Raw genomic sequence first — 21,151 nt, 5'->3', positions numbered from 1 at the left:
GCGTTTCGTACAATGTGTACATACGCTGACGGTACAGTCAAACTATACAGAACAATATATTGTACACATACATGCAGCGATTGATAGCAAAGAAACACTGGCTACCTTTGAAGGCGGAGAAGATATCTCCGTGGTGTGGTGGCAGAGCCTTGCCAGGCAAAAGCAGCGAACTTAATTGCAACGGCGCATTGTCTCTAACGGATGTGTTGTCACCCTTGATTTTGTTGTCATCAACGCCGTCATCATCCGAGATGCTGTTGTTATCATTGTCATGCATGTAGATTTCGGAGGCTGTTGCCGGGCGGTTGTTATCGACTTCCCGTCCGCTTTCCTCCATTAAACCCACCCTTTATATTGACAAAGGAGCTCATAAAATATTTTCGTAAATTCCAAATGAATAAAAAGTAGTGTTCCTAAAACTAGTAATCCATTGATAAAAACATTAAACGAGAAAAACGTCAGCACCATATGTAAAATATAACCAATGCAGAAGATCATGAACGTAATGGTACATTATTTACTGTGAGCAAGTAATGTATACTTAGTTCATCATTGTTGGCATGCGGTACATGTTTCTATTATTTCAAATATTCGAAAATATTGAAGCAGTGGGACTCGGCTGATTTGTAAAAACTATAATTGTTCACATTTTTGGCAAAACATAAATTGGCAAATGTAAAGTATTCAGTCTTACGCCATCATAATATATCATTACGTTTAAATTACGTATATAACCTTCCAATGTAAGTTTTTTGAAATTATACATATTTCTTAATAGTATTTCGTGGTATAGTTAAGTGGCCGCATCCAACAGAGGCCATGAATGTAGTTGACCAGTCATGTGCAGTATAATTAAAAAAATAAAACGAATCTCTTTGGACATAGATAAATCGAAATGAAGCCGGTGTGTCAGGGAATGAAGCTGGCGTGTCAGGGAATGAAGCCGGTGTGTATGGGAATGAAGCCGATGTGTCAGGGAATGAAGCTTATGTGTCAGGGAATGAAGCCGGTGTGTCAGGGAATGAAGCCGGTGTTGCAGACATTGCACAGTGAATTATTACTAGACCTCAACTTTTACACCATGGGCATGATACGACAGATTAATAAAGCCAGTACCTGCTTCTTGACAACTTGATATATCTCAGCCTCGCAATAGCTCTCTTCAGAACGTACACAAGGACAATAAGGGCAATGAGAGGACAGGCGATGACAGCCAGAAGTTTAGGGATGTTGATGCTGCACTTAAAGTTATTGACAAGATCCTCGCAGTCGAATAAACTGGAGCAAGGGCTGGCCTGACACTCGTCAATTTCTATCTGACACCAGTCGCCTGTATAACCTGTATGTCGATCAATAAATTGAATTATTAAACATGTGCCAAACGTTTAAATTAATCAACCAAAGTTCACATGTTTCAATTTAATCAGTACGTATTTAAATAGCTATGCAACTAACGAATATGTAAGTTGGTATCAGTACTGCAATACCGTGCATATGACGCGTCCAAAGAAATATAAATAGTTGCTCACCAGGTTCACATAAGCATTCAAAGCCAGTGAATGAAAGAGACCTCGCTGGATGTTCACAAGCACCAAAGCCCAGAGTGGGATGGTGACACTGACCATGAATGCACGGGTTCTCCATCACGTAGACTTCGATGGTGACACCTGGCGTATAACTGTCATCGGCACTCGTGGCGATAAAATCAAGGGTCATCTTACCCTGCAGGTAAGGAGAGAACTCAAAGTCCACGTCATATGCGTCCACGCTTCTGTATCGTTTAGCCGTGTAATTGGCAAGCAGGATATCCGATGTGGTAGTAAACCTCTTAAGAGAGAATTCTGCGTCGCCGAGAGCATTGAATCTAGGATGAGGAGCAAACACTTCGCCGCCGTCGACATCCGCGAGTACAATCCGTCCGGCGTAGTGGGTAGACGACCTGTTAGCGTTCACTAAAATGGTGTGACGTAAAGAGGGCCGTTTGTCAGCGTAGAATGTTTCATTTGAATCGAAGAAGAATCGTTCAGTTTTATCAGGTGTTCCGTGAATAACCAGTTTCAACCGGACTCTATCCGCCATCGGTTGTTCAATGGTTGGCAAATCTATCTCGGTAACTTCAACTGTTACGTAATCTTCTCCATAAAAATCGTCCTCAGTCGCCTTACATCGAAGATTCCCGTCTGAAGTGATGTTACACTGGAGATTTTCCGGCTCATCGACGATGTTATAAAACAGAGTGTCGTTTTCTGTATCCTGTACTTCAATTAAAAGATCGGTTATAACGTCCTCTGTTATATCCAAAATTTTTGAAACTATTTTCGGCGGATAGTTGCTGAATTTTTTCCCTATTTTGACCAAGCTGTAATGCATCGGTGAATCGATTACAATGTTGGCGTCTCTCTTTTTTCGTTCTGCGTTGTTAAACTTAGGACACATCTATCGAAATAAATAAAATTGAAGGGCATAACATTCCCCCACAATACCTAAAAACTAAAATGGAGTTGCACTTTGTTTGTGTTGTCACGGTATGTCGTAGAAAAAACAAACGGGTTCTGTACTCAATACGTACATAATGTTCTAATGCAACCTTAATTATCGATTATTTACTCAATGATTATTATATGCTGCCTCTTTATTTTTTTTAATTAAAGAAATTGTTTTTTTAATACAACATATAAAAAATGAATAAAATTGTACCGTCGCATAATATATTCTACTGGAGACATTTGCAGTCAATATTTCATTGCATCCTTCGTCAATGTGCAACCAAATTTCTTTCTCTGAAACAATTTGAAATTAAAATGGGATAAATAATGTGATATGAATACAAATACAAATTCATGGATATTGTTGTTGTGTATTTTTTGAAAAGAAACTAGCGTGTCAGTTTGGTTCTATACAATTACGAGCTATTTAAAATTGTCTGACAGTCAAACGAATTTAAAGTTGACGTGCACAACTAAAGGGTACATGTAAAATCTATAGTAAAATATGTTTCTCACGTTTTTTGATTAACATCTGGGAACTGTTTTACGAGATTACATGGTAGAGTGTGTTTTTTCGTATGTTATTTTAAGATTTATTAATATTATTCTCAACTTCAATAACCAATGACATGACCCCGGTGAAAAAACAATCGCTGTACATAATTTCATTATAATGCAATACCAGAAATATGATTAGGACAGAAATACTCCAGTGTCCATAGACCATGCTAGAATAATTCCTTTTATATAAATTCTGAATGGCTTCTAAATGACTTCTTGTTCAAAATAAAATATTTGCAAGTATTTTAAAAGATTTCTGTTATTCAAACCGCTGTCCCAAAAGACGAGTGCGGGTTGATGCTCGGGGTCTGGCTCGCACCCAGTTGGAACTGCGACGTTGATGGTGACGCTTTTGGCTTCGGCACGTGGTGCCGGGGAGATGAATAAATTGACATCACAGTGTCGATGTATCCTGGAGAACAACGAATTATCGTATGAATAAATAAGTCAAGAACGACTTTTGAATACATAAACTATATGCAAACATCAAGTCGTTAAATAGTCTCAGGCAATGGAACCAATAACGCTGTTTAGTGAACTTATGCGAGCTATATAAACAAAAACAACTATTCAAGCGCGGTGAGTTATATTCAATTTTATTAATTTTTTGACACATTTCTGGTAAGGATTACAATTTAAGTGTAAAAAAAGAATGGACTTTAAATGTTAACTTGTAGTAAACGAATGTTTAACTTCTGAAAACGAAGAAGTTGAAGCATGATTGGCACATGCTATCTAGTTCGTTTGTTACATAATAGTATATTCGTTCATCTTAAAGTCCCCGTTCGCGGAGATATAAATGAGCATAATCGTGTTAATATTGAGGATATCGCTGAAAATCCGGTTGAAATCGGTGTAAAACAAACAATATAGCGATTTTTATTTTGGGGTCGAGTACGGTTAAGTACGAAAACGACCTAATTAATATTTATGATTCGACACGTTAATTAAAACTTAAACAAACTAAATTGCGGATACGGGCGAATTTAGCGGAGCGAAGGTAAGAACAAATACAAAAACATCTGTTACAGACGGTAACAGAGTTGCAACGCTACTTTTTTGCTAAATCTATGTATTAATCTTCCATATGCTAATAATGTTTAGCGAAAGCTAAATATAAATATACGCTGCAATGATTTTCGCCTATTGCATGTATTTATTATTATCATCATTTATATTATTATTTTATCGATTCGAAACCGATTTTGACCAGGTTTTCGATGTCAACCTCGATACAAAGTATATTTCAATGAATTTATGTTTATTTATCGCTATACGATTTATATGCAAAACAACGATCTATTCCGCGAACGGGGACTTTAATAAATACGTTTAACTAACTCGTCTCATGCGTCACGTGGTGATTTTGTCCTTACGTACCTGTTTCGCAATAGCCGTGATGTTTTCCATTGCGTTGTTTCAATGTTGGAAATGAATGGCCTATAGTCTGCCGTAGCGGCGCTACCGTATGTTTCCTGTAGGTCCTGCTGCGTCAGCGTTCCCAGAGTAAAGCCACCCGTGGTCACTTAAATATTACAAGCTATAATATATATAAAAAGGAAATCTACAGTGTACGCTTATCTTTTTATGTCGCCATATCCATTGCGGTAGACATGCTTTTGCTCAGTTCGTTAGTAAATCCTCTGACACACTTTTTTTTAGTTCAATCTCTTAAAATATACTCGTGGCGGAAAAAAAACTTATTCACATGGTTTAATACTATATTAAAAGAATCTTATATACCACAATATATATTCAGTATCAATAGATAACAACAATAAAACTATATAAAGATTTGTAAACTATATGAAGTGAAAACACTTACTTTCAGGTTTTACAATAATATACAGTAAAAGTACGTATGCTCAGATTCGACAACAATAATAAGGCGAAGTACTTTCGCGCAGATTAGACAACTACATTATATAGGTACTTATGTTCAGATCCGAAAATCATATTAAGCTGTTTAGCAGAAACACTTACACTCAGAGTCGACAACTAGCGGTATTAAAAGTTATAGTATTCAGGATCAGATTCGACAACTAAATGAAGTTGAAGAACTTAAATTGAGGTTCGACTTATACATAAAGTTGCAGTTCTTGTTGTCAAACTTAATACAGTGGAAGTACTTACGTTCTGATTTGACAACGTTATAAATTGGAAGTACGGACGATCGGATTTACCAACTTTATTAATTGGAAGAACTTACGTTCAGATTCGACAACGAAGTAAAACCTGTACGAACGTTCAGAATAAACAACAGCATTAAGCGATTAAGCGGATGTATCAACGTTCTGATGCGACAATTATATAACACGTTATGACTCGCGTTTTGACTCGACAAACTTAAAAAGTAGAAGTACTCACGTTTTGTCTCTACAACAATATCTGCGGTGACTGCATCATTTGTTTCGATCCAGTTGGAAGATCCTGAAGGTCGTACTGCCCGCAAAAGAAAGTCATCTGCCTTCTTCTTCAGATTAACATCCCCGGCACCTGTATGGGTATTAAACTATATTACCGTTTGTTCTCGTAATTCAAAGTTCAAAACAAAACGCAATGCAAACACATTGGCGCTGTACAATATCTTCATTTATAGTATCTCGATAAAAATCACACTGTGTTGTTCATTTTGACAAAATAAATCATCAATAAAATAGAATAGCATTATACCAAGCTAAGCGACACGAAAATATAACCGAATCAAATAAAGTTTACAGAAGTTATTCCGTAACACATGAAAATTTGTTATAGAACATAAAGTATTATTCAATGGAATTTTAAACTCCAACTCGTTCGTGTTTTCTAAAATATTTATTTTATATAACATGTCATTTCTCTATTCTATAAGTTTTAATACTCACGCTTTATACACACTGTCTCCGATTTGATGTTACTTTTTAAATGCGATAAACCTATCGCGTATAATGACTGATACACGCAACGCCCCGGTTCAATCTGATAGAATGATTTCTCGGCCTCGCTTGCAGAGGTAAAGTTATTGCGTTCTTCAGACGACATGTTCAGGGTATTTCTGTATTCAGACACAGTTCGATTGGTATATTTGTTGTTGTATTGAACCTTCCCGTGGACGATGGCGGAGGAACCATCCGTGTTTATTCCAACCTTCGATGGCGGAAAAAGATCCGCCCCGTCCGACTCAGTACCAACACGCCATTCTGAAAAATAACCAGCATGCACATAACATGTTTAGGCCTAACTATTATTTCGTACGGTTCCCTCATATCGAGCATGTCTTTGTATCGACCATTTTGTTTACATTAAGAAATAGGCTCCCGTGATGACGTCACACGCATATGCTAGGAGTATTTTGTTTCAATAACATTGCTACGCTTGAAAATAAATACGCCACCAAAATGACGAAAAATATGCATAATTGCAATATAAAATCTTAATGCAACTAAAATAGCCAAAATGTATCCATATTCTATACATATTATTGGTACTCTTAAATTTCCACATAAATTGCAAAGTGAAGCAGACGAATGCGCTAGTGTAAACATACACTTCCATTTATTTAATTTATTTAAAAAAACACAAAAACTTTCACTTTCTCCCGATTGTCCGAAAATGTTGCATAACACATTCTTGCATAAGAACTTAACGCCCACCTTGCGTCGGATGATATATACATGTTCAGTGGGAATATCCCGTCCCGATTGGACGTTCATTTTAGGAAATCATTTAGTAGAAACTTATATGCCGAAATTTATTTGAATGAATGTCGATCGTTTGTGTTTATCAAATTCATTAGCACTTTTATGTGCCATTGTTGCTCTGAAGAAAAATGAACAATAGAACAGAAACTTGTTAAATTGTAAATAGATGTTATAACAAAGTTAAATTAATGTTTGAGTGTATGAAAAAATCTTGACTGAATCAAGTTTTTAAGTCTAGAAGGCCTATTGCCAATTGCAGTGCTCTTCCTTTCCAGTTTGACGTCTTGATACGAGGTAAACTCACGCGTCGTGAATTTTATTGCTGGTGTATGGAACTATCTGTTGTGCGTGTTGAAACACGCTGTAAACAAACAACAACAACAACACCTACTACTACTACTACTTCTACTACTACTACTACTACTACTACTACTACTACTACTACTACTACTACTACTACTACTACTACTTCTACTACTACTACTACTGCTACTACTTCTTCTTCTACTACTACTACTACTACTACTACTACTACTTCTACTACTACTACTACTACTAATACTTCTTCTACTACTACTACTACTATTACTACTACTACTACTACTACTACTACTACTACTACTACTACTACTACTACTACTACTACTACTACTACTACTACCACTACCACTACTACTACTACTACTACTACTACTTCTACTACTACTACTACTACTACTATTACTACTACTATAACGGTAATATGGTAATATAACACATTACATCGATTAGTCTTGTATAACCAAAGGCCCCTTGTTCGATTAAAAGATGTTAAATTAAACATAACAAGCCATTTCCATTTTAATTTTGACTTAAACCGTGATAATTTAAACTTAAAAGAAATGCATATATGTATATCAAGTGAGTTTCAATAGACAATACTACATGAAAAAGTAATCGAGGCCATAAACCTCTTGGGTGCTTTTAGTTGCCAAAGTATGGCTGAAAGAGAACTAACATGTTCAGTCAGTTATGATGTCGTTTTGTCCGGCGGTCATTATACCTACTGAGGAACCCTACCATCGAATATTTTCTACAACAATTAAAACTTTCACATCGATAGTATTTTAATATGACCAGATGTAATGGTCAAGTTACAACACCAACTTAATGGGTATTTTCTTTGTTAGATTCCGGATTTCACACCCATTTAGTACACATTCATTTAAGAGGCCTACAATTCCGAATTTTACGCTCATTTTTCCCAAATGAAAGGTACCGGAACTGTTCACAATTTAGCAAAGAGCGCTGCATACAAGAACGTAGTTTACTCACCATAGAATTCAATATCAGGCGTTCCACCCTGCCACTGAATGCCGATAAGTGACTGTGATTCGGTCCAGTATGGTTCCTCGTCATCTGCTCCATTTGACCGATTGGAATACAAAGGGCCGGATATAACTTTGGTTACGTCTGGTGGAAAGAGAATCACTTGCACTAAACAAGAAATAGTGGTCGTTAATCCAGCGCTGTTCAACGAAGAAACTCTCACTTCGTAATGTTTCTCGTGTTCAAAAGTACCATTGCCGAGTTTGAATGTAGCCTTGGTCTTCAAACCGACGTCCACATAATCCATAACAGGTTTTCCACTTTCCTTGTTTGTAATATGAACATTATATTTCACGATCTGGCTTGTATTTTCTGTGCAGTTCCAATACGCACCTATTGTAGTACTCGATCCAGTGAAATTAGTTGGCTCATCTTCACTGTATTCCGGAGATGTGCATTTTGCATACTCGCAATATGGTGGAGATGTATCAATTTGGATTCCATTAGAGAACACTACTGTTTCTACTCCTGCAAAATTTACTAGTTTGGCGTTTAAGTAATATGCAGTGCTATTACATCTCTTATCACTAGTGACATTAGCACATTCTGGTGTGTTTTCGGATGATTCAAGATGAATATTTGTAACATTAAAGTTTATCATGTTGAATCCGTCGTTAAGTCTTTCCGCATTACATGTTTCCTTGCAGAGTATGTTACAGGGTTTTATGCAAGGAAAGCAGAACGTTTGATATAGTTCAAATGCACGAATATTGCCTGCTAAGACATTGTTGTCAGAAGCTCCAATCCATAATTCCTTGATGCCGCTTTCACCATCATAGAAACCGCGCCCATGGCGACAAAGTTTATCTTGCATATCTGGAATATATATTGAGCTCAATACTGCCTCTGAGTAAAATGGATTGTAGATATCATCTAAAGGAGGTTGGTAGTTATCCTCATTCCATGTAAGCGCAGCAAGCTTTACGGTACCGGCAAACTTGAAACCAGAAATAGACGCCATTTCTACTTCACCAACAATTAGGGTGACATCAATTGTGTCGTCAATGTATTCCGATTTCTTTGAAACCTTAAATATATATCTATGTTCAGCATTTATACTTTTGTCGCTCTGAAACCACATTAGAGAAGACATATATTTGTTTCTGGCCCATAAAGCGTGATGATAAAATGTGTTATTTCCGAGCTTATAACCTAAAATATGAATTCCTATTCCATACTCTTCGTTTTCAAAATCTGATTTTGAACCATTTGTGGCATTGTTTAGCTTTGAAGATAGATTTGGGCCAGTGGTCGTAGTTGTTATATTTATATTATCATCCAGTGATGAGTTTTCTGCGCCTAAAGCAGTGACATTTTCAAACAGACTGTAGTCAAAGTCCTTCTCTTTTGGTTGATCATTTATTACAAATGGGATAATAATTTGGTCTGTGATTATAGCTAAGGTAGTTATAGTTCGGTCTCCCGTCGCTGCACGAACATTAAACGAATAATTCCCACTTTGTAGTTCCGTTGATTCTGATATCACCCCGGATTTCGTGATACATGTTAAGTCCGAATTATATCCAATTCCAAGATATGCACCTGTGTTATTTACTACAAGAAATTCTTTGTCAAACTTGTCCATAACGTTTTCCATTCTGATGTCACTAATCAAAGGAAAATACAGTTTTTGGCTCGGACATAAATATTCCACTTCCGAAAGTGCAATTGGTAGCATTCCTGATAGCTTGTCTGTCGAGTGTTGAAATGTTTCAACATCATGCCAGTCATCCGTTATTTTAAAGTCGCCAACCAAGGGTGGCGTTTGGTCCAATAGAATTGGAAGACTTTGAACGAAAGTCACTTGATTCGCCTCATTCATAACATCTACTGTGACGTAATAGACTTTGTCTGGGTTTGTTTGTAGCTCATAAAACGCCGTTTTCGTGTCGTTTTTCACAGAATTTTCATCAATTAAGTAACAATTTTCACTTGTAACTGCCGTAGACATGCAATAGCTACATTCAAATAATTTAACTAGAACTTTGTTTATTCCCGATTCATTATCATGTACATTTGTCCATTCGATTTTCATTTCCGACGACTTCTGAACATAAATCACAGTAGAACTTTCTATGTCGTCAATGTATAGTTTACCGAACACGGGAGGTGATGTATCAACCAGCACCCAGTCACTTGTTACTCCTGTGCACATACCAGCTTCATCTTCGGCAACAACAGTCACATAATATTTAATGTTGTGAACAAGTGAAAGTCCTTGTAGATCGCTTAATTCGTCTATGCCAACGCTATGAAATGGGGCGACATCGTACATTGTTGTGTTGCGGGTTATTACGTTACAAATCACGGTGTCATTAGCAATTGTATCTTGATGACTGCTTATAGCAATTTTGTAATCAATTATGTCGATATCCGATTGGAATTTACTCCATGATATTGCCATCGAATCAGTAGAGGATTGGTATTTCTTAACGGAAATGGAACCAGGCATTATTTCATCGTTAAATCCAACTCGTATACCATTCGAATAGCCTTCTGTAAAACCACCGGCAGTGTTGTATGCCCTGACCGTAATGTAATATCTGACCAGCTTTGATGTCAGATTTAAATGTAAAAACGCGTACGTCGTTTTGACTCCAACATTCACAAAGTAATGAATATTAGTCCTTGTTTTCTCGTATCGACGGTCGTTTCCTATTGCGACTTCATAGTGATGAATGGTCTGCGTCGGATCACTAGACCTATCGCCGAAGTCATCCCAGTTGGCTGAGAGTTCAGTTGTACTGTACTGATAGTTGAGGTCCTTATCAGTACCATCTCTCACTAAACCTGGGAAGGGCGGTTGAATACGAATCGTGACACCATCCGACCTCGCTATTTTAACACGACCGAGGAAGTCCATCGTCTGAACCGTGACAGTGAACTTTATTCCGTTTTCAAGTAAAACCTCGTCATTGTAAAACACTTTTCCAGCATTCGGAACGTGTTGAAATTCAAACAATGTGTTGCCTGAAAGACTTTCTATTTTCCATTTTGCCTCTACGATTGGACACGCGTCACTATATTTCCAAGAGCCTTGAATGAGGTTCGGCATCGACTGAAAGTCAATATCGTATTCGCCAGTCCCGTCTATTACTTCAAGATACGGTGTCTGGCTGATAACTACGCTGCTTGAAGAAATTTCACTTCTCAAACCGGCCTTGTTGGTAATCCTCATTGTTGCATAAAACACATCTCCTTGATTTAGTCTAAATCCATTTACAAAGAATATTCCATCATTGTTTTCACTGACCGTGTGGTATTCCAAATAATCTGTTTTCAATGGTTTGCTTCCAAGAGCGATCTCAAACCTTTCAACAACAAAAAAAAAATCGTATTAAAAGTGTTTTATTAGGACATTCTTTTGATCATGGCATTGATGTACACATCTACCGGTATGTGAGAGGGTTAATCAATTATGTATCTAAATACTATAAGGAATTATGACCAAACATGTGACCCTGTAAATATATTTCCTATGTTTTAAAATTGACCATGTATTGTTATCATAACCTTCAACAACGGCACTTGTTTGTTTGTTAAACTCTGTTAAGACTGCTTCAAACCTGCACAAATCCTATTGATGCTGAATACCATGATTTGTCTATTGACCATGATCAATGACATTGGGAGCGACACTAATTCAAACCATTCCTTTTGGCAATTTAATTAAAAGTCAGTATGTGTTGGGTACAGTGACGCACAGGACAAAGCATTTACAACTAATTAACTATAGGCATTGAGTGTTACATTAACTTTGACGAATTATGTTTTGTTCTTTAGCACATCAATCCGACAAATCATTCTTCATTTAAAATCGATCAATGTAATGAAATCAAAGGCGTGTCAGAAATAACTTAACATGAATTTGTTCTTTTAGACTTTGAAAATTTAGGAACATTCGGTATTAAACCCAGAGCTGTACTGTTGTGGTTATAAAACTTGCAATTTAACAAAAAGATTCATGTTGGACAAAGTTAGCATCCGGGAAAGGTATGTTACTCATGCATTCTTACCCTCTTGAGAGTTTTTATAATACGGCCGCTTTTCAAAAGGACATATAAATGTACTTACCTATTTTTGTCAATTGGAGACTCCTTATCAAAAACGCCTATCAATTTTACTTCAACATATCCTCTTGGTATCTGACATTTCTGATGAACATCTCTCATGTTACCATGCGAGGTACTTGTCACGACATAAAGATTATCGGCTACAGGGGCTGTTCTGTCAACAATTACATTTCGGCCATACGTTGTCTTATGTCCGACAACATTAGAGACAGATACAGTAATAAATATGACAGTTGTGTTACTTATCTCACTGATATGGTTGTGAAGATCTCGGGTGAAACTGTAGGTGTCTTTATGAATAACAAAGCTGTCTAAAACATCGAAGTTAGTTTCTGTGGATCCCATGGCTATTATGGTTTCTTTTAAAATGCTTTCGTTTTCAACAATTGTCAACCAGTTGCATGTAACGACACTTTTGCGTATGGATATAAATTGCGTACACTCGAGGTCAATCATTTCAGGGGCTGTTGTATCTGCAATGACAGCAAATGATGACACAATGTTCTGATTTCCCGCAAGGTCAACGGCGTTTGATGTCACAAAAGCTGCCTCACCGGGTACTAATGTTGCGACGCTCGTCAAAGATGCCAAATCATATGTAAATGGTTTGATGTCAACTAAACCAGGAAGTGATCCAAGACCCCATTCAAACGACTTAATGTCATGTCTATCAGTAACATTACCACCTATAGCCATGGAATCTTTAACTGACTGGTAAATAACATTATTTTGAATGGAAACGATTGTATCATTGGAAGCGTCAACAGTAAAATTAACTTTTGGCGCAACTCTGTCAAGTGTGATTCCATCTGAGGAGGACACAATATACTCCTCATGACAGCCTGTGACTGCTCGTATTGTTATATAGTAAGTGACGTCTTCAAATAACTCTGTATCAATTTGACATTGTCCATGTGAATCATTTAACATGACTAGGCCGTAGTTAGTGTATGTTATAACGTCGGTTCCAAAAGCAGTTGTTCCAATTGCCCAGTCATATTTGATTATATCGCAACTTTCGCTCTCAAACCCATAGAACGAAGCCGCGATGGATGTGTGATCAGTTGTAAAAGATACGTCTTCAAAAAGGATCCTGCCGTCAAAGACGACGCCGGGAATATTTGCCTTTTGTACGTATATATCTCTGGAAATACCTTCTTCGGAAGCCAGTTCGGCGCCATTGAATGCGACGACAGTGGCAACATAAAGTGTGCCAGAGGTACTGAATGACTCCAAGAAAATATTAGAAATAAATGCAGAAGTGTCTGTTCCGTAATTAGTGAACGAAGCAATTTTCTCCTTGTTGTCTTTTGTACCAATTGCCACCATATACTTTGCTATTCCACTCTCAGAGTCTCTCGAAGACCAATAAAGTCGAATACCATACTGGTCATTGTGCAACACTTGGCCTTGTTCATTAATTTCCTCGTCTTCTGTTGACAGGCCGATCTTTACCTTAAACATCAGATCAATGTATTTTCTTATATTAAATAGGATGTTTACTCATAATAAATATTTGTTTTTGTTTAATTGGTTTTACTATGCTAAACATGTTTAATCCACTTAATTAAATATATATTTAGGAAACATATTTTTGTAGATTATTTGAAAGTTGTACATAGATCAATCACATGTAATTGTTAAAAATATTTTGTAAACATTTTTGAATGAATTACCGTGGGTTCGCTTGGTTGAGTTGTATCAATGGTAACTCCGCTGCTTTCGTGTGCTGTGGCTAAAAGTGCTCCATCGAACGCTGTAATGTGTAGAAAATAAATACCACCGTCTTCCATATTTAAGTCCCCGAGTGCTCTTTCCATTTTGCCGTTGAAGGAATTTGACGGTTTGGTTTCATTATACCGTTCATTTGCAGGCCAGTGCTTTTGTTTAATACCGTGCCGGTTTTCGTAAATCATCGTTCTATATTTTTCTATGCCGGATTCGCTATCAAGGAAATCCCACTTAAGATTCAAAGTTGATTTGTCCGCCTGATATCGGCTACCAACTTGATTATCACAAATTTCTGTCATAATTGGAGGTGTATGATCAACAATAAAGCCATCGGACCTCGCTTCTGCTTTTAAGTCAGCCCCATTAATCCCGTGCACATAAAAGTACACCTCATCTTTATGCTTCATTGAAATAGTGTGATCTTCAAATTCGTTTAATTTCCCTGTTTCAAATGTCCTTTTCAGTTCGTTGTTTACGTATACATCAACTTCATATTTAGCTATTCCACTCTCAGGATCTTGATAATTTCTCCAGTTCGCGTGCTTTGACACGGTTTCTGAGGTATATTTCAATTCCTCTGCATGTAGCTTTCCATCAAGAACAATTCCAGCTATTGGAGGTGTAATATCCACAAGAACTGTAACCAGAAGTAAATGTTAATCGTAAACAATACAATATTTCAACGAAATCGTCTGAGAAGTATTCGTAATTTGCAAAGTCAGACAAACTAAAATGTAAAACAATTACTACCTCCATCAGAAGAGCTGTTGCAGGACTTTGAATTCAAAGCGCTGTTGTAAGCAAATACAGTCGAGAAGTACGTGTTGTTGTGCTTTAAAGTTGCTGACACGCAGCTGGATTTTTCATAACGGGTCAGATTGTGGAATTTAACTACATTGTCGGATTGAGGCGCAGTCCCGACACCCCACATAAATCTGAAAGCGGCGTTTGTTTGATCTTAGCAACTATTAATTATAAAGAAAAGTATATTGATTTTTTAAACAAAACGAGCTTCCACTTTTCATTTTTTATTAAGAAACACTTATGAGGAAAACAACGCATGTATTCTGAGAGTTCGCCTCTTTACCTGTCAATTCCAGATTCTGGGTCAAAGAAATCAATCCACTGTGCACATATTCTGTTAAAATCCGCTTGGAACTGCCTGTCTTTCCGAAGTTCGTCTCCGTCCATCACGGTACCAGGTATCGGTGATGATCTGTCGATCAATATCGGCTCATCTCCGTGTCCGGCAGAGAAGAGTTCCACTGAAATTCAAACGTCATGCACGTAGATGTAACGGTATAAAATGCAGAAAATACTCATTAAGATAGGAACATTGTGACATTTATTTCCGCATATTACACTCAATGTACCATTGTTTGTGACACGTATACGAATCCATGCCGGAATGCCTTCTTGAAGACCAAGATCTTTCACAGCAACAAAAGGATCCTCATTTTCCATAGGTGCATGTGAGCCATACGCTTTTAGTTGGACATCATACTTCGTTTTGCCCAAACCAAATTCCGCATGTGCGATTTTACTCATATCATCGCTTGCGTGGTAGTATATTGCAATGAGGTCAAAGTCCTCGTCGTATATTATGTCTGTAACTTTGCGAAAAACTGGTGGGGAAGTGTCAACGATAAACGGGATAGAGTGACAGACTGTAGTCACCAATGATCCGCCTAACTCTGCTCCATTTAGGGCCTGGACCGTGACATAATACGGGCCATCAGGAAGGTGTACGCCTTTCTGAAAACCGGAGTCTGTCCAGAACTTCGGGTTCGTTAAATGAGCGTATGGATTAGTAAAAGCCACCACGTCTGAACTACAAACGCTCTTTCCAACTGACCATGTGTATCCATAGATACCACTCTCGTCATCGTGAAATCCTTTCCAATTTGCTGTAATACAAACATATACGTGTATATGCTGCAAATATATCTGAAAAAATCGGTTTCTATTGCGTAACGTCTAGATTTATTACAATGTGTTGTCTTTTAATTAATAAATGATTGACTTTTCTTATAAAAACTTGCAAATTCACAAATTCAAAAAGTAATGACATTATTGTTTTTCATTTTATATTTGCATAATTTACTGATTAAATATAATATGGACAAATATTAGAATTATTCTGTTACCCGACACGTAATGGTTCGTTAACGTATACAGTTCGTCCTGAACGGGTTGATGTCCATTGAAAACTGTCTCAGATCCTACGCCATCGATGATTAGCCTGGTGTAAACAGTTTTGCGTTTAGGTATAAATAAGCATAAACCAGTGTTATTTTATATTAAATAGAGCGGGCCTATTGAAAATATTGTTTAAGTATTTACCTGTGGTTTTCTCGCGTTGTGACTTCAAGGCACCGCTGTGATATAGAGGCTTTGCAACGGTCAGCACGCAGAAAGTCAGACTGACTGTTCAGGATCAAACCAGGTTCAGGAGGTGTAAAATCCACCATTGTTCCTTCGCCTACCAAATAAGCAACGTATCCCAGCACGTTAGTGACTTCGACATTGACAAAATACTGTGTACCATGCCTAAGTGGCAAATTATTATATTCAATATAGGTGTTATAACCTATACCCAGTCGATCATAGCTTTTGTATGTCCCACTTATGCGCAAATAGGCATTAGCACCTGCCACTTGATCGTGTAAATCGCATGTCTCCGTGTGGTATTCATAGCTAAATGACACGCAATTTGATCCATGATTTAAGCACAATTCAGCGCATGAATCCGGGGTCTTCAACGGTTTAGCCGTGCTAAGAACATTTGCTATAAGTTTGCCATTCTTCGGGTCAGTAAAATGCTGCAATGCTCCGGTCACATCTTGCCGTAGAGGAGAGTGATTGAGTCGTGTTTCTTCCCATCCTACAAACTGATTGCCAAATTTACCAGGGCCGTACCCAACTGCTTTGTAATGCAAATCCTTAAGTGGACTGTCTTCAACAACAATAATAAACGCACCCAGTTTGGACGGATGTGATGAAAATTTATATTCATGTTCCACCTTGCCGTCAGGCAACGTACTGTCGTAGGTTTGAAGATAACACTGTTTATTTGACGATACACTCTGAGAATTACTTGCGCTTACAGTCCAATACAGCGGTATACCACCTGGTAACTTGGCGGGAACAAGAAGATTATTGCCACCCATTTCGGTCCAATCCTGCACGTTTGTTCCACCTTCATTTGTGCCAATCGCATACGTAAGTTTTACATTCGATACGTCGTCTTGCGCAAACATTTCTAGTGAAAACGCAGTGTCATAATGGGGGCGATTTAACACTTGATTAACAATGCAAGTTTTAGGTCCGGGAAGCTTGTTGGTGTATGCAGACAATATTATAGGTACTGTAGGGTTCCCTAGTAGATATGGGTTCGTGAAAATGTTCTTTTTGATCGAGGGAACTTGATATTTCCAGAGTGATAACTCGACGATTGTTATATGTATGCCAAAAAACACTAGTTCTGCAAACACCGTAAGTTCTAGTTTTAAAGGTATAAACTCCATGTCCATCTTCATCCTTCCAAGAAAAATACAGAATTTCAAAAAAGAATATAAGGAGTTGGACAATATACAATAACTGCGAAAAAGTATCTTTGTTACGAATAATTACATAAGTCGTGCGGTAATGGGTCTTATACGGAGCTACCCTGTCCGCTAATTTGAACACGACTTCGTGAGACTTTGTCGCGGACAGGCTTGCTTCTGAGTAGACTGATACGCTGTCGGCATATTTTCGCTTCACGCAACACATATAATGTTCAAACCTTCTTTATCGACATAAATATATCACGAACCGGGCTAATCCCAAGGGTGATCAACCGTCATAAGTGAGTGTCAATACAGCATGCATAATACAAAATACTATACATTAGTTTTAGCATGATGCTATTATTATGTTCAAGTAAGGAGTATAAATTGAATAGCGAAGGAATTCGATTTTTTTATTATGTGAAGAAAAAACGCCATTTGAAGTGTCCTAAAAGTCTTTAAAAAGAGAAATTCAATGTTTGTGACCGTATTGAACATGTCATCGGGCATTAGTGCCTTAATTATCCCAGATAAATACAACATGCGTTCTGATATGGCTATGGATCTGCGGCTGACTCATTACTAATGTACGAACGTAGGATGGATGAGTTAAAAAACACAATAATTAATAACAAAACAAACGACCAAATGAGATTGGTTCCGTTCTTATCATTTATAGGTATTATTTATGAATCTATAAATTAATTATGCATGTACATTCCAGTTGTAAGTGCGAATCTGACATACTAATAAATTGGTCACTGAAACTTCATTTAAATACAGACCATGATGATATGTGGTATAATTTGAAGTTATAATGCTTAATTGAATTAACATCTTTTTAATAAAAAGTCAAGCCAAACATTTCAAACGTTTTAAAACTAAGTTTTAAACGGCATTTTCCATACATTTCATCAAATAAATAAAAAGATGCATCCAAAAAATACTCTTTAACGTTGATTCCTCTTAAATTGTCATAAAAAGGTCGCCGGATAGATTATACGCGTTTTGATTTTTCAAATGATTTTACATTCATTAGGTAAGATGTATTTACTTTATTATTAATCTATATAAGTTGTATTTACTTTATAATTAATCTATATAAGTTTAAAAGGACCCTAAAGTGACTACTTAAAATACACTGATTTTGACAAACATAATTATGGCGTAAAATAACGCACGCTACCTTGTATTTGCAATAAAAAAGTAGTGTATGCATAGCCTGTTTGTTTGGCTTCTTTTATTTTAACATTTTAAGTCATTATTGTGTGCATGCTATTTATCCATAGTGATGTGCCCAGTATGATAGCGCAGTTGGTTTAAGAGATGTCTTCTTTCATTTCTTAGTAAAGATTTGTAGTCACGAGTTTGAAAACCACTTGGGTTTTGTTTTTTAAGATTGTTTTTTATTTGTTTCTATAACATGTCTCATTTTGTATGATATTATATTTATTAATTCAATGGATATGATTTAGCTTAGTGCGTTTCTGGAATATATTCCGCAGTTAAGGTGGAGTCCAGTTTTTCCTAGTTCATGGTTCATTTATTAAAATCTTCGTATTTTGCAGAAATTTAAATATTTATGTAATTGTGTATTCATTATCGGTGCGCTTAACACCAATTTTGAATATAATAACTTCTCAATAACCTCAAACTAATACATACACAATTTTGATTGGGAATTTCGAAAACACAAGCTCTGATGTAATCGGAAAGCTAGTTTCCATTAGATAACCGATCAGCCTCATTCCAGCCCTCGCAAATATGATATCGACAGCGATATCACCCCACATCTTTGCCGCAACCCACGGAGTAAGTATGACCTGCAAGAGGGCAACAGGTACTATGTATGCTGTTTATGATGTCACGTTGCCAAAACCTTTTTGCAGAATATAAAAATGGATAAAATACAAACAAGAGGCAATAGAAAATATAACTTCCGAAGGAAACCCAAAAATTGTATGCTAGAGGCAACAGTTAACTTAGCTTTTACTTATATAATAGTCTCTTTTTTACATAAGCCGTCCAATCCAATCGAACTGGTATGTTAAAATAACAATAAATAACTTAATGCCTTTTTATTCTTAAAAAACCCACAACATAACGGTAATCGCTGACCTGTGTTGTCATGCTTAGATCGCACATTTTAATTCCAACTTTGAGACCTATGACACCGCCAGCACCAAACCCTATAATAGAGGTCAATACATAACAGCACATCTGAAGGAAAAGGAACGCAATATGATTATCATCCGGTATATGGAGCATTTATACTGCTGTACCATATGACCAAATAGCCACACGGTAGAAAATCTTTCTACGTTGCAAGAGGTTCTGCGTTTCTATTCCAACATATTGTTTCAAGCCGGGATTCAACATCTTCAGACGTAAATAATAGAATATGTCTTAAAGAATATAAGTGCAGAACGAAATCCTAGACGAAATAAAAAAGGAGAAATAACATATAGTGTATTGATGTATAGCAAGCACCTCACTACGCTGTTTTATGAGCCAGTGTTTGTTAATGTGGCCTCACCGATAAAAGAACTGCATTCGTGGGTCGAAAAAACACCCACGGACATATTGGAAATTTTTGTTTCCGTTTATGGCGAGCGAAAGTTTACAAAAGAGAAGATACACGCGCAGAAATATTAATTAGCTGCCGTGAAATTTTCTTCTTAATTTTTCAGTATTGTTTTTGTTTCAAATAGGTACAACAGAGGCACCAACGTCGAGGTATGCTCTTATTATATATTACAATTAAAAAAGGATATAACTATTCCAGACAATCACATGGTGATTTTCTTAAACTTGTCTATACATTATTGACTTCAAAATTGAAACGGCTTTAAAAGCAAACTTAAGCAAGTTCATTTGTTTTCCTCATCTTCATGTAAGAGAGGCTTTAACTTCTGTTGAAATTTGTGTCTGTGACACAAAGAGCAGCATTTCCAAATAAAGACAAAAAGAAGATACAACCAATTGAGTTTAATAATTTTTAATAAGAACATTGTTTAATTTTTGCAGCGCAACGGATACGCAACTTTGTGAAGCACGTTGTGATGAAAAGAAATACAAGCATCATATAATTGCCTTGCTTTTAAAACTAAAATATGGCCGAGATTGACTTTCTGATGAATTCATCGTACAATCAAATATATGATAGAGATCATAATAAATCGTGTAAAATATCCGTTAACCGTAAACTAGTTTGAACGTATTAAACACTTTTTATTTTAGATTTTATTTTAAATATTCGAACGCGGAAGTGTTTTATAATAAATGTTAACCTTTAAATTGATCAATTTTAATTTATATGTAAACCGAAAATGGTGGAATCAATTTAATGTTTCGTTTTCTGTATGGCGAAAATAAGCACAATTAATTTTCCCTCTATACGATGAATCACGCAACACTAACGGGATACATGCTCGATTGATAAGACTGTAGGCTATTTTCCAGATATTGTTTACAAAAAGGCGCGATTTTACGAAATGTCGATAACATTTTTTTTTACATTTTTTATTTAAACTAAGTCAAGATATTTCGATTGATGGCTTGACCGTAACTCTGCCAATGCGCTTTACATTGTTAACACGGAAATCAATTAAGCTTATTTATTCGTTTAGTGCATTGTTATATTCGTTTGCAGAATTGTAATTACTTAATAGATACAACTTCAAATCAAGACATCTTTATTA

General features: G+C 36.6%; 1 protein-coding gene across 1 annotated transcript in view; it reads right to left on the bottom strand.

Moving 5' to 3' along the window:
• Positions 1–21,151, bottom strand: part of LOC127847342 (uncharacterized) — a 65,717-nt gene that overhangs the window by 1,545 nt on the left and 43,021 nt on the right. The window contains exons 34-51 of the mRNA XM_052379187.1: positions 19,569–19,639; positions 19,116–19,273; positions 16,243–17,439; positions 16,047–16,141; positions 15,273–15,806; positions 14,987–15,164; positions 14,650–14,834; positions 13,845–14,536; positions 12,170–13,623; positions 8,042–11,406; positions 5,912–6,226; positions 5,415–5,543; positions 4,428–4,572; positions 3,317–3,459; positions 2,698–2,780; positions 1,530–2,436; positions 1,117–1,339; positions 106–347 (exon numbers count right to left, since the gene is read on the bottom strand). Of these exons, the coding sequence (XP_052235147.1) occupies positions 106–347; positions 1,117–1,339; positions 1,530–2,436; positions 2,698–2,780; positions 3,317–3,459; positions 4,428–4,572; positions 5,415–5,543; positions 5,912–6,226; positions 8,042–11,406; positions 12,170–13,623; positions 13,845–14,536; positions 14,650–14,834; positions 14,987–15,164; positions 15,273–15,806; positions 16,047–16,141; positions 16,243–17,439; positions 19,116–19,273; positions 19,569–19,639 (10,116 nt within the window). The remainder of the gene's footprint in view (positions 1–105; positions 348–1,116; positions 1,340–1,529; positions 2,437–2,697; positions 2,781–3,316; positions 3,460–4,427; positions 4,573–5,414; positions 5,544–5,911; positions 6,227–8,041; positions 11,407–12,169; positions 13,624–13,844; positions 14,537–14,649; positions 14,835–14,986; positions 15,165–15,272; positions 15,807–16,046; positions 16,142–16,242; positions 17,440–19,115; positions 19,274–19,568; positions 19,640–21,151) is intronic.

The sequence above is a fragment of the Dreissena polymorpha genome, chromosome 10, assembly GCF_020536995.1.
Source record: "Dreissena polymorpha isolate Duluth1 chromosome 10, UMN_Dpol_1.0, whole genome shotgun sequence".
NCBI classification, from domain to species: Eukaryota; Metazoa; Mollusca; class Bivalvia; order Myida; family Dreissenidae; genus Dreissena; species Dreissena polymorpha.
Note: the sequence above shows the minus strand (reverse complement) of the source record. Positions and strands in the feature narration are given on the sequence as shown.